This window comes from Notothenia rossii, assembly GCF_949606895.1.
Source record: "Notothenia rossii genome assembly, chromosome: 7".
NCBI classification, from domain to species: Eukaryota; Metazoa; Chordata; class Actinopteri; order Perciformes; family Nototheniidae; genus Notothenia; species Notothenia rossii.
This window is the reverse complement of record NC_136905.1, coordinates 25,807,390-25,822,622: the sequence shown is the minus strand read 5'-3', so window position 1 is coordinate 25,822,622 and position 15,233 is coordinate 25,807,390. Positions and strand designations below refer to the sequence as shown.

Here is a 15,233-nt window from a genome sequence, read left to right as displayed (position 1 = left end):
GTGGATGTCAGTGTTTGTAAAAAAAAAAAATCAAACAGCTCCTGAAAGCAAAAAAAGGACATTAACTTCATGCTTGTTCTAGGTTGACCAGCTTCCATGAAAGAAATCTGTAAAATAAAAGTATTGTCCCATGTGATTTGATCAAAATTCCTTTAAAGGCTATCATGTTAATAGGTTTTCTACTTGCTGTGTCAGAGCATGATTTGTTTTAAAAGCTGCTGGTGACTGGTGTCTAATGGTAGATGCTTAATGAAAGTATGACTCCTATTACACACTGAGCACTATCTTTCCAGAAACTAACAACAGATTAGCCAGTGAACACAGTGGAGCATTTATATCCTCAGAGCTAAAATACCAAACATCTGACTTACATAAATTAGCTGGACAGAAAAAGATCTCAAGATGAAAGCTGATGTATCTGCCGGATATATATATATAAGCAACTTTTTTATGAGACGAAAGTGAAATGTCAGTGTTATATATATATTTTTGTGCTCCTCAAGTGGCCAATTAATCAATGAATGCCGCTTTCAGCTGAAAGTTGCACATTTAAACACAGATACAGTTACCGGTACACTTTCTATGTGCACCGAGTAGCTGACCTCTATATCGAAAGAGATGCATTGCTTGTCCTTGCCAGTCGTGTCCATTTTCTCTTTTTTTGTGTGTGTGTGTGTGTGTGTGTGTGTGTGTGTGTGTGTGTGTGTGTGTGTGTGTGTGTGTGTGTGTGTGTGTGTGTGTGTGTGTGTGTGTGTGTGTGTGTGTGTGTGTGTGTGTGTGTGTGTGTGTGTGTGTGTGTGTGTGTGTGTGTGTGTGTGTGTGTGTGTGAGAGAATCTCTGTGTGTGGTAGGGAGTGTGTTACATAGGTTGACCAGTTCAATTGCTTTGAGCTCACAAACCAGTGAAATTGTGTAAACCTGGCCAACCAGACCCTCTCTGTACTGATCCACTGAACACACACACACACACACACACACACACACACACACACACACACACACACACACACACACGCACACACGCACACACACACACACACACACACACACACACACACACACACACACACACACACACACACACACACACTCACTGTTGTACCGATCACATACCGTTCTTATTATATTATTAGTCTGCTTATTACTTACACACTGTTATTATAAGTAAATCTGCTATTCTTAAATAGTGTAATGTGCTTATGTGTGTGTGCATATTATTGTGTGAAGTGTTTGTCCCTCTATAAAACCACATTCTGTCCATCATGGCTGCTGTACTGGTAAAAAGCGGTAATATTTAAATCTCTTGCTGCGAGATTAATGGCGACATTGATCACATGACCAGAGCTTCCATCAGCCCTCGTTAAAAGGAAGTCCATCGATCAGCAGCTCTCTCACTTCTACTGGCGCATCATGTCATAGACATAGAGTGGCTAGATTGGACATACTGTACATTTTAATGTTTCTGTCTAGAGGAAGGGCTTGATGTGAGGTCTATCTGGATCTGTATTATCTTATTTGTTAGGTTCCTTATTCATAAAGAATATTCAGAATACGTTTTTACAGGTCTTTAAATGGCCACACAGCTCCATTAATAAAATATTTTATTCTCCTAATGTCTCATCACTTTTAGTGCATAAATATGTCCAGTGAAATTCGACAATTCAAACCGATGTGCAAATTGTGTAATCAGCCAGTGTTTACTATACACTGTATTTCTGTCTTCTCTGCGCTCTTCGTGCGATAATGTCCCCCCCCCCCATGCTGGGAGGGAGAGAGTCGGCCGCAGCAGGAAGCACCCCCCCATATTGTTAGTTATGGTTATTATTATTATTATGATTATTATGATTTTTATGATTTTTTTTTAATTTAATTGCGCAAATAAAAAATAATGAAAGATAAGAGAATCTGGAATAAAACATAAAATCAAAAAACATAAAAATAGGCTCCTATTTAAATAATTTGTTATGATATTGTCAATTTATAGTTATTGATATTAGGTAATATCGTGTTTAATGGTTAAAATGTTAAGTGATTGAATTAGGTCACAAAAACAGCCACTACAAATGACTTGGTAAGATATAGCTTAAAAGTCATTAGAGGGGATGCAGGGCCAAAAGAAGGAAATGTGCCTCTCGATATTTACTCATCCCCCCCTTTTCCATTTACACCTTTTATCTGTTTAGGCTTTTTATTTCTGTGTCTCCTCCCACTCTATAAACGCTGTCTCAAACCTAATTTATTTTTCCTCTTTTGCCTTATTTTTAATCATTCTGTTTGTCTATTACTCCCACTATCTGATATAGTGTTTTAATAGTTATCCTTATCCTGCCCTCCCCTAATGGTAAGACAAATGAAACAGAAGAATACAAAGAGTCCAGGTCTCAGAGAAAGCCCATTATCATTATGTAGTTTCAATAACAATCATGAGGCTTTTAAAAATGTGTCCAGCCTTAAATGCATCTAATCTGATCAGCAGGCATTAAGCCTCCATTCATTGCTGAAGTGGTTCAATACTTTCATAAATGGCAAATGATTGTTATTTGATGTTCTGTGAAAAATTTGAATGAGGCTCTACTGAGAGAAATATTGTGTAATTATCAACATACATGCGTTATTTAAAGCCACTTATTCTACACTCAAACATCGCTATGGGTGTTAAGTTGTGATCCTGATCGAAGCACATCGATGCTGTCAACTTCTGGATGTTGCAATGACATTTACAGCTATCTTAACATCATTGTGAGAATTCAATTATTTAGTAAATGATGGCAGTTCATCGATAGATCTTATTCCAACTTGTCTCACGGCCAATTCTTTCTTGCTTCACAATTATGAGGAGTAAATGTATTGAGCAGCGGCAGCCACACAGGCTGGAGTTAATCATGATTTTCTTTTCAAACGTATTGAGTGTATATACAGTATCTACCTAATTTCATTTCTTAGTTTGCAGTCTTTACTTTTTTCTGCAGTAGACATATAAATTCAATTTTTAATGATTTAAAAATGCTAATAGCAATATGAATAAACATTTTCTAATACATATTTCCTGATCTTTCTGGCAAATAGTTGGCGTCCTCTGATGTGCAATGCTTGAACCAGTAACCCTCTGGAGTGCATATTCTTCTCTCCTGGGGCTTTGAGCTCTTTAATGCCGACTGTCTTTAAGAAAAAGAAAAAAGAGACCACATCCCATTCAGCTGGGGGATTTCTTGTTTTGTCACATTTGGGGATTGGATCCCATTTTCCAACTGAATGGTTTCCCATGTTGCTCGCTAATGGATTGGATTGGATTTGAAATGAGAATGTTCTCATTTGAGGGATTTGGTCCAACTTATATGAAATCCCCCCTCTTCCAATAGTGAAAACTGAAACCATTGTGCAGTTATAAGTGAAGATTTATTTACAGAAAGTTTCCTTGCTTAGGAGCACCAAAGCTAAGTATCCACCAGGTGCATCGAAAAAACCTGTGTGCTTATTGCACCCTTATATTTTGCCTTAACATCTACTTATTTTTCCTTGGTCCCACTCAGCAGAAAACAGATGGAAATGTTTGTTTGCTCTGCTGGAGTTTGAACAGTTTTCTATATTGCCCTATATTGCAGTTTGCAATGTCCCACTGCTGCAATGAGTGGTAACAGTATGTGATCCACTCTTCACAGTATGCTCCTGCTACCTATACACATCCTGTCAGTTAAACACTAAACGCCACAGATCGAAAACTCTCTTTTTTTTTACCCCATAGCATTCACAACACACTTTGCAACAACCAACCTCCCTGTCATTTTATTGACATCTCTTCCAGTGTTCATGTATTTTATTTCCTATTTTCATCGCATATCCCAACAGGATGTCGCTATGTTTTTTTTAAGTGAAGCAAAGAAAACACAAAAACTGGAGGGAAACCTTCCCTATCTAATCCACAAAGCAGTGACACTTTGATAGCTACATTACATTGGTTAATGACTGCAAGTACATCTTGTAAACACTTCCCAATTTGAGGAAACACATGTAGTATTTAGTCAGTTCACTCCGGTAATTTGCACATGTCAAATTATTGCAGCTCTTGGCTACAACTTGTGTTGTTGAGTAGCATTGACTGCAGGGAAGCGCTCATAAAGAACATAGAGAACACCACATAGTGGCTCATCGTGTGGGTGGTTCTTTTTCTTTTGGTCTTTCACATTGCCTAGGAAGCTCAGAAGCACAATTTACAGCAAAAACTAAATATTGAGATTCACTTTGAAATGTGTACAAATTGGTATGATAGATCATTAATTAATCAAAAATACATTTAAAAAACACTTTAAAAATGTAAATGTATGCTGTTTTGAAAGATGAATACATGTATAGCCTCAAGTGCTACAGCTGTTTTTATACTGTACACCTATAATATATGATGCTATGTATGCATAACTACATGGACCAAATACCATGATACCCTCCCCCCAAGTTATGGAAACCAATTACAAATATTGGAACACAAAAAATGCTTTAAAAATAATCTGCCTTTTTTTAAATTCCATTAACTACATCCATAACTGAAAGCTACATTTCTGAATCGTTTCATACCTGAAACCTCGGGTGATACCTGTGAAGTCAATAAAGATGTTTTTATTTCTTCCCATCGGCACAATAAAAATAACACCGCTTATGAATAATAAACCGTGTTTGTGATCAAATGCAACCACAGCATAAACCTAATAGAGCAGAAATAAAGACATGTTTTTCTCCTCTGTGTTCCTGCTCACTGTGCATCCACGCTGACTCTTTCTGTTAGGGTGAAGATCCACTAAGCCGCCCATTCTGCCTCCATTAATTTTCCATGAGGCGTGAGCAGTTGTCTGCACTGCGCAGCAGCTTGGTCTGCAAACCAAGCGACAGTGCTGGGATTTACTAAACAAACTCCTCACCTGTCAGACACACTGAAAAGAAAACACCGCCTGGAGCAAGAGGGGGAACATCGTCGTGCTTGGGGCTAAAGAAAAATCTATGTGTGTGACTGTAGCAATCATTTTGCTCATTAAATTTGGATTGAATTTCACTTCTTCAACTCCATGTTCTGTTTAGTAAGAATTAACATATCTGAACTATTTCGATACCCATATTTATTTCAGACAATGTTAATTTCCCAAGATGCGAACATTTTATGGGACAGACGGACACATCCATACCTAAATCCATCCTACTTTTTTCACTTACAAAGCCGCAAGAGTGAGAGCAGCAGGGTCAAACTGACAATTAAAAATGTCCTTTCTTCCTCTTTAAAGCCCTCTCGTGAAATGCAACAGATTGTAGCAATGTAACCGTGAAAGCAGGCTGAATAATTAATTTGATGCACCGGTTTGAGCAGACAGGTAATCTCGTCTCTGGATGCTCTGCTGTTGTTGTTACCTCCTGATTGTGTGGCAACTGAGTTTCCCTCTTAGGAATAAATAACATTTCATATTGTCATTACCATCATCAGTATTTATGTCGTGTTACTGTGCCAGTGAATGAATATAAAGTGTGTTATTTTCTACTTCAGAGAAAAATGATATGATATCCCAATTCTTCCATCACAGGCGTCACCTAAAGCCAATGCAGCAGTGATATTACACTTGTCTGTTTTTACATTATAGCTGGAATATGAGGCTATTGTGCTGAAGTACTACACACTGGAGTATTGGTGGAGGCTGCAAGTCATTTTGAATCATTTTTGTATGCCTCGCACTGCATTCGCTCTGTAGGTGTAAAATACAGATGAGACACATTTCAAAATGGTTGTCTCTGTTGAACACATTAATTGTTTTAATGGAATGACTCAATAGACAAAATGCCTCCATAGGTTAGCTGATTTGTGGGACTTATCCTTCTAATATTTCTGCACATGAGCCAATACTGATTAATGAATGCCCCGTTGAAATTCTTTCACCGTTTGTGGCACATTACAATTCTGGCTTGCAACACAAATGTTGCACTGATGATAATGGCAAGAATGACAAGATACAGTATCCTCTTCCTTTAATGTGATAATCAACAGTAGAAACACCTAAAAGGTCTTCTTGCATACACATTCATAAATACTACTCATGTATATTATGTGTGTTAATCCTACATCAATTTGTTCGTACAATTCAATTAGTTTGCTGTCTTTAGCTACAGCTCGAAAACATAATCTTCTGTGCATTTAATATGTTATGTTGGTGGAATTGTGAGATGGCACAACAGTATAATCTGACAAGTCCGATTTAAATAATAAAAAGGATTAAACGCAGGTATCAAAAGAATGTGGCAGCAGTGTATAAAGATATACATTAAATAGAAAAAAAGGCTCTCCACATTTCTTGGCCTGTCGAAATGTCCTGCCCAACTAAATATTAGCCTCCTGCAGCAATGTCTCAAAACATTAAATGCAACCGAAATATTAAACAAATATTGATGTACTGTATGTGTGTGCGCTCTTGTGCATGTAAACACTGGCCCATAGCTCTATGGCCCATTGGCCCAGTGTTTCATGTCTGGAGCCATTTAGCCCTGATACAAAACAGCTTACAGCATTATGTGTATGCGCTTTTTGTTTTATGTATACCACTTTATGGGTTATTAGGCTGGACACTGATTCAAACTCATGTCATCGTTGTATGTCACTCTTAACAAGCACAAGTTTCTCCAGTTACACATAAATGACTCTCTGTTATCATGTTGTATGCTTTACTAACTGGATGTTAGTATGAGACACACTTAGAGAAGTTTAGCCTGTCATTCTGTAGCAGATATCTATCACATCATGAGAACTGACATTTATAGATCACTTTTATTTTTCTCTCCTTGGACCAGCTACTTAGCATTTTTGCATTGCTAATTCTAACAATAAAGGGCCCCATTTTATCATTTCTTTTAAGCCCAAAAATACAAACCTTTTTCTATCAATGTGATAGGCCCGGTGCATAATAATGTCAGATTGAATTCAAAACACAGTTAGTCGTTTTTCATGCAAATACCAAGGACGCACATTTGTTTTTGATCATCAGGAGTTTCTTCTATCTTTGTGTGGTTATTTTAGAGAAGACGCAAAGAAGAAAAAGCGTCTCAACTATAAACTTGACAAGTTGTCAGCTGTCGACAAATTTGCTTTCTCTGTTCTTGTGTGTAAGTGTCCACATATTTGCTTTTATTTCGCAAATAGACACACATCAATGCATTTTCAATCTTTTGAGGGCATACAAGCATTCTTTCCTTTTCCTATGAACCTGAAGATAATGCTTTTGTAAATTTGAAATTAGAATTCACAACTATTTAATATGAATAATAGCCCTCTTTGAACCTCTTTACCGCCCATTATTACCATATAAATTCAACCTCAGCCAACTCTTGAAAGCTTTTACAGATGCATTACACAGACTACGTACCACTGCCAGACTCTCACAAATTAACTTTCAAAGCCAACATGGGAACTCCCAGTAACCATTTCAGAAACTCACAAACATCACAAAACAAACGTTTTGAACCGGATGAACAAGTGTCTGAATTTAGTTCTTCTGACCTCCTGCTGCCCCAACAGTCCCAGCTATACTGATAACACTATATTACACAATACAACACAATTATTTCCGCTACTTTAGACAGTGTGATCTAGAATGTCAGCCTCCTATATCCTCTTCTGCATTTGGTGTTTTGCAAGCTGAAAAAAGGCTGAGTCTTGCCGCACGATAGGACTGTCATCTAGTAATCACAAGAAGGAGTGCATTAAAGGGAATCTTTTTACCTGGATTTTCTTCCCGTGGTTCAGCAGTTATTGTATCTGTATTGTTAAAAAGGAATACGATGTTATCTAAATCTCAAACAGTGTATTGGAGACTGAGATAATGAAACAGTATGCACTTTTTTTTAGCAGCCTTATTGCTACCCACTTAAATAATCTCATCTCATCTGTAAATAATGTTTGTTGTATATTCAGTCATTATGGTGTATATCTTGATGAAAGAACACTAATCTCTTGATAATCGTGGCAATTTGTTATGTATCATTCTTGACCAAACTTCATGAGGAAACAACACAGTGCCACAGTGACGCGTCCTAAAACTTGAAAGTAAACTCCTTCCGGTTCCTTCGACAAAAATCAATGCAATTTCTCCATAGGATTTTGGAAAATAGATCGAAATAACTGTCTGTGGTTGACGTTTTGTTCATTCGGATAATCTCCACGTCTATCCTACTTTTATAATTTTCAAATCATAAATCTATCGATTAGATTTATGATTAGAAAATTATAAAAGTAGGGTAAACATGTGGATTGTTTATCACACATACACACAGTACACGTGGCTCTGTTTCCCAAATGTATACAGTATGAATGCATAGAGAAAGAGAGAGGGGAGGGTGATTGAGAAAGATGAGAAGCAGGCGAGGGATGATGACAGGAACACATCTGTGTGGCCTGTCATTCTTACAGAAATCAAGTTTAAAGAGTATAATGACATGTCATCCTAAATGCAGCATACTCACACAGCTTCCGTGTTTCTCCGTCTACATGCCTTTGGAGTACCCATCATGGCCCCAGGCATTCTGAGTAACTCTCAACTCAACCTTGAACTGCGAATGCTTTCCTCCTCCGAGAACACCTCTTCTCATTTTTCAGTTTACTGAGATGAAGAAACATTTTTCTTCAAGTAGGCGAGGTAATTGCGTAGTTTATTTTGGCATTCATAATGTGCGAATCAGTACCAGTATGATGATATTGCCCTTGCTAGTTCATAGAATTGCATGTCTTCTAGGAATTGCTAAGCTGCACACAGTGATGAGGATTTTACTTTCTCTGCAGTGTTAAATCATTGATAGTTAAATAAGACAGGATTGCTGGCTAATAGCCTCTTTTAAGATGCCGTCAGTGACTCAAACATGCCTTGATGGACGTATTAAAGTAACAAATTAGAGGCATGGCATAAAAGGAGGTCGCTTATTCAATTTCAGGGTCAATGGGTGTCTGTATAAAACTGAATCAGGACATTTGTTGGTGTTCCGCTGCTGCAATAACAGTTTAGGGCTTGACAACTTTATGGCATTTTAATGTCTTTTTATTTCAACATACTTCTGTGCTTGCTTTCCATCTTCTGCATTTGATAAAAACCTTCACACATATTATTTAATTCATTTGTAGTTATTTTTAGAAGGGAAGCTGGATCCTAAGGGCTCTGTGTAGAAGTCCCAGACACATTCAAGTGAAGTGGGCATTTAATCCAATTTTATACAAGAATTACACTGTTTAACATATGAACATTTATATACAAATCCATGTAACTTGTACCACAATAATGAAGGCACACATATCTGGTTCATGTTAGGATGACATTACTATTTATTGTGTTTGGTGAGTCATGCTGTCCTTGTTGAAGTATTTCCCAGAAATCGAAGCCATTATTCCCGCTTTCATGCTCTCTAACAAATTCCAAAAATATGCTTTTAAAATCCAATAAATTAATACAGAATAAAGCCTTTGATTCAATCTTACGGATAATCAAGCCCCTATCGAGCCGCTTCCTGCTGTTTCGGAAGCCTGTAGGGTGTTTGGAGGATGCAGGATGAAGTTAGAGTTTTGGTGAACTTTTGTATGGGAGGTTACACGCAGCTAATCCTATTTGTAATCAAGGCTTTCTTCTTTTTCTGGTCGAGAAAAAGATCATGTTGTCTTTGGAGCAATCACAATCGCAGTCTGGTGCCCGGGGTCAAGTTGCGTGGAGTTATTTTGCGTATTTAGCATGCCTGTTTGGTTTGTCGTTCTAACCACGCGCGCCGTGCTTTGATGATTAGCCCGTGGCTTTGTTTTCACCTCACGGCTGCTTTTGTTGAAGCGTGGTTGTAAGGGTAGTAGAGATGGTGTGATAACTGCTGTTGTTCAGATGTTTAGATTAGGGGTGGAGGAGATAAATGTAAGAGCTGAAGTGCTGTTTTCAGGTCTAACTGATTTATGTTATGTGTTTGTTTAAGCAACAGTATAACACTCTGTATTGAAATCTTATCTTCGAAATGTACCTCTTAACATAATGCATGGAAATTCACTTTTTTCCACGCTATTAAGATTATTAATACATCTCCATGTTTGTCCTTGTCTCCCTCTCTCTCTGACTCACTCTGTAGCGCCTGCAGAGCCGCTGCTGTGCAAGTTTGCTGACGGAGGCCAGAAGAAGAGGCAGACCCAGGTCAAGTATCCCCAGAATGGCCGACCGTGGACACGGGAAGGAGAGGTGAGGCTTTAAAGTGTACTTCATCGAAAGATCCCCCTCAGGATTCACAGCAGCTTTTTCTTGAAAGACAAGTGGAAATGGGCAATTGTAACAAAAGAACCATGTCTTTCAATCTGTTTGGTACAACACAATCCCTTTTTTACCCTCTGCCACTATAAAAGAAAGCAACATCGAATTTTCCTCAGGGAAAATCATGCAGCAGGCATTTTCAAAACCTACAATAGCCTCTTACAGTCCGAATGAGCACACTGCGTGCTGAGAGGGTTTATAAGAGGAAGTAGTTTAGTTAACAAAACCAAAAGCGGTATTTTTCTAACTTAGTCACAGTATGAGAACAGTACATCCACAAATCTCCTTTAAACCTTTCCCTACTCAGCTTTCTAGCAAAAATCAAATTGGTAATCTTTACAAAGTAGTCAAGGAGGTGAGAGTGAAATACATTTGGTTACAATTCAACAGATTATACTGTAGGCATTGTTTTGCAGGGTTGACAGACGCTTTATAGAAACCATTACTGTAGATCTAAAAGGTCATCAATTTCACAAACTTTTAATATCTAGCTGATGTTCTCTTTGAAATCAGTTTCTTTTTCATATATTATAAAGACGTTTCAATAACTTGACAGGCCCCCCTACGGGGTCATTATCAGCTTTCACTTCCAATAACACACTGTAGGCCGAATTAGAGATGCTGCTGACAGTATGACAGCTGGCATGTATAAAGGTTTTTACATTTAAAATGCAAGGTTTTATGCAAGACCCCAATGCCAAGTTGTTTTTCCTTTTGTTGAAACTCCCACCTCCAGTCTGTCATCTTCAGACGAAATGAAACCTTGTGCAGCTGATTGAAGGCAGATTGACTGTTGCACAATGCAGAGGGTTCAGAAGTTGTTAGTGTCGATACCAAAGCCTTAATTTACAGAACAAGGGGACGTGAATAATAATGTCTGCCACCCACATATCGAGCGCAGTTTTAAACAGTTGCTTAACTTTTGCATTAGATTGAGGTTTGAAAAGAGCAGAGTGGTGAAGTGAAATGAAATGGAACCAGGCTGAAACAACTGAGTGCTGCAATAAGAGCCAGCAACACAAAAACAGGATGCCACGGTAATGTGTGTAGCAGGCACAGAATGCAGCTTTTGGGGAAGCAGAGAGTGACAAATTCCATCAATAGCTAATAATAGAGGCTCCAGTGTCAGTATACTATCCCGAACATGTGTGAATTGTTAGCTGGACTTAAAATTAATGATCAGTGCTTTCAGTGGGATTCCTCACACATTTGTCAGTGGCCCAAGTCCTTGTCTGAGCCATGTCTCAGGTCCAGGCAGACTAATAGAGGCATCTGGCCATGGAGGTGCTTTGAGGGCCTCACTGCGTCCTCACACTCAGTCAGCCGGCCCTAATCTCCCAGAACCTCTCACTCCTAAATGAGTCTGGCCTTGGGACTGCGACATGAACACACATTACACACACAATCACTCAAACATACAACATCTCTGCAGAGGAACACATAAAGGATCCGCATGGCCAAACATTGCAGCAAACAACCCTCAACAGGCATATAAACCTAAAAGCCCCCCCATCCCTTTGAATTAGACACAAAATGACTACAAACAACAAACGCTTCTCTTTGTCTCTTTGCGAACATAACATAAATATGTGTCTCCTAGAGTCTCTTTGTACTCATATTTTTTGGGTAATTCTACATTTCTTTTTAGGTGTTTTATATATTTTGTAGTCTCTGTAATTGTTCTCAGATTGAGGAGGAACAATGCGGATTCCATCCTGGTCGTGGAACGACGGATCAGCTTTTTACTCTCGCAAGGATCCTGGAGGGGGCCTGGGAGTACGCTTATCCAGTCTACATGTGTTTTGTAGACTTGGAAAAGGCGTATGACCGGGTTCCCAGGGAGTCACTGTGGCAGGTGCTGCGGGAGTATGGGGTGAGGGAGTCTCTACTCAGGGACATCCAATCTCTGTACTCCCAAATCGAGAGCTGTGTCCGGGTCCTCGGCAGTAAGTCGGACCCATTTCAGATGAGGGTTGGCCTCCGCCAGGGCTGCGCTTTGTCACCAATCCTGTTTGGCGTAGTCGTGGGGGAGGGGGTCTGCAGTTCGGTGGACTAAGGATTGCACCACTGATTTTTGCAGATGATGTGGTTCTGATGGCTTCATCGGTCTGCGACCTTCAGCACTCACTGGATCGGTTCGCAACCGAGTGTGAAGCGGCTGGGATGAGGATCAGCACCTCCAAATCTGAGGCCATGGTTCTCAGCAGGAAACTGATGGACTGTCCACTCCAAGTAGGGAATGAGTCCTTACCCCAAGTGAAGGAGTTCAAGTATCTCGGGGTCTTGTTCTCGAGTGAGGGAACAATGGAGCGTGAGATGGGTCGGAGAATCGGAGCAGCGGGAGCCGTACTGCAGTCGCTTTACCGCACCGTTGTGACGAAAAGGGAGCTGAGCCAGAAGGCAAAGCTCTCTGTCTACCGCGCCATTTTAGTTCCTACCCTCACCTATGGTCATGAAGGATGGGTCATGACCGAAAGAACAAGATCGCGGGTACAAGCGGCCGAGATGGGTTTTCTCCGCAGGGTGGCTGGTGTCTCCCTTAGGGATAAGGTGACAAGTTCAGTCATCCGGGAGGGACTCGGAGTTGAACCGCTCCTCCTTCGCGTCGAAAGGAGCCAGTTGAGGTGGTTCGGGCACCTAGTTAGGATGCCACCTGGGCGCCTCCCTAGGGAGGTGTTCCAGGCACGTCCAGCTGGGAAAAGACCAAGGGGTAGACCTAGGACCAGGTGGAGGGATTATATCTCTTCTCTGGCCTGGGAGCGCCTTGAGATCCCCCAGTCAGAGCTGGTTGATGTGGCCAGGGAAAAGAAAGTTTGGGGCTCTCTGCTGGAACTGCTACCTCCGCGACCCGACCACGGATAAGCGGGAGATGATGGATGGATGGATGTGATTGTTCTGTGTGTCTTTGTAGACATGTTGTGTATCTTTGTAGTTGTTTTTCTTTATGTTTTGTTATGTTTGTTTTGGTTTGTGTAACCTGTAGTCATTTTATGTCTCTCAGTAGTTGTTTCCTTCCTCTTGTAGACGTAGTCGTTTTTTGTCACCTTCGTTTTTTAGTGCCCCTCTGTAGTCATTGGATGCCTCTTGGTAGTTTGTATTTGGATTCATTGTGTGTCTCTTTGTATTTTCTTTGCATCTATTTGTACTTGTTTGATTGACTTTGCCAGACGTTAATAGTACCTTCAAATGGTAGTATTGGTTCCTGGGGTCCCCTACCTTAAACATACACATTCTTTCAGAAATGCACGCATTATGCAGCAAAGCAGAGAGGACCTGGCAAAAATCACAATGCTTCACAGAGCTGATCTCATCTAAATTTTCTGTCAAGAAAATATTTTGGGGGAAACAGCAATGAATACAAATACAGCTCAAGGTGAAAACTAGGATTTTTCTGTATGTACTTTTGTGCCTACTTTAAATCAGATGTTTGTTTAAGAGTTGGGACAATAATGAGTCCTGTGTTTCGGAATATTTTTTCTTCCAATATGAGGTCTTCAATGTCTGGCACTACTTTTTATTGCTTGTGCCGTCTATAATCCCCCAATCCTGGCTAGAAACAGCGTTTGGGGAAAAAACAAACAGTTTAGTAGGGTTCAGCATCAGGGCAAACTTTCAACCCATATGCCAATTTGGAAATAAGAGAGTTGTCTGGAATATAGAGCAAGTCCAAATGACTTGTTCAGCGGCTGCAGATGGAATAGGAGGATGGGGTCGAGGGACAGCGTTTGAGAGAAAGATGAGACGACTGAAAACAATTTTTGTTGCTTAATGTTCATTGAAACATTGCCAATAGGCAGTCAAGTGGATGAAGATCCTTTTCAAAGCTCAGCAGCGAGAAACACAACCTCATTCATATGCACATGAAAGAGGAATTGCCACACTGATAGAACTCATTCAGTCACAGAAGTGTCACTTAATGATAAACACTTGACTTAATGGGGACAACATTTAATTGAGTAGAGGAGGGGCAGAGAGTGCTTAGCAACTAAAATACACTTTGTAACTGCAGCTTGAATTGCAAAACCTCATCCTTTCATTTATACTGAGTAGGGTAGCACGATTCCTGCAGATGAGGTGTAACTAGGAATGGATCATAGATTGATATTTTAAGTTACAAAATGGTGACAGGTTGTTGCATATTTTTGAGCATGTTGCAGTCAGAGAAATTAAGTTCAGGCTTGTTTTGACTGATTGAGTGTTTTTGGGAAATGTTTGCCACTGTCAGTTTCCTGACTGACGGTACAGATGTTTGGTGTGACAGCTCACACAGAATCGTTTCAAAACTTATCAAACTTATCAAGAACTCTATCTCCAGTATTTTTCTAACTCATCTCCTTTCTGCTCACAATGGGGGTTCAACAATAGGCAAATAGGAAATAATTTGAAACATTTCAAATTCAAGCAGAAGTGCTGTAACCCAAATTGTTGGAGCCATTAATGGTGTCTTTCTATTGACCTTTATTACACATGATCCCCCTCATAATATTGCTTTATGTTTTTAAATGTAAGTGAATTAAACTGTTTACACCGTGCATATGCCATTTGGATGATGAGAATGTCTTATTATTCCATGTACTTCTATAAGACATTCTGTTTTTTTTCTTTCTTTAAAAGATCTATTCAAATAAAAGAAATAGTTGACTTGTTAATGTTATTTTATGTTAAGCTTAAGTGTATACAAAATGTAATTATTTTTACAGGGATTATTGTTGGATCTTGCAGTAATACTATGAGGGCAATCCTGCACTCATTTCATTTCATTACAAACCTTTATTTAGATAGATTGGTCCCTTGAGATCATCGATCTCATTTACAACGGAGACCTGCATCATTTAGTTCCACATGAAACATAAAAACAACATACAAATAAACAACAGAGGATATCATATTTACATATTCAACATTTACAAATACCCAGAGTGTCAGAAAGCACTTAATTTAGACG

At 39.4% G+C, this 15,233-nt stretch overlaps 1 protein-coding gene across 4 annotated transcripts in view; it reads left to right on the top strand.

Moving 5' to 3' along the window:
• Window positions 1–15,233, top strand: part of LOC307045746 (RNA-binding motif, single-stranded-interacting protein 3-like) — a 135,439-nt gene that overhangs the window by 89,207 nt on the left and 30,999 nt on the right. For all 4 annotated transcript variants that reach the window (XM_079691675.1, XM_079691677.1, XM_079691676.1 and 1 more), the window contains one exon: window positions 10,113–10,219. In XM_079691675.1, coding sequence (XP_079547801.1) covers window positions 10,113–10,219 — 107 coding nt within the window. The remainder of the gene's footprint in view (window positions 1–10,112; window positions 10,220–15,233) is intronic.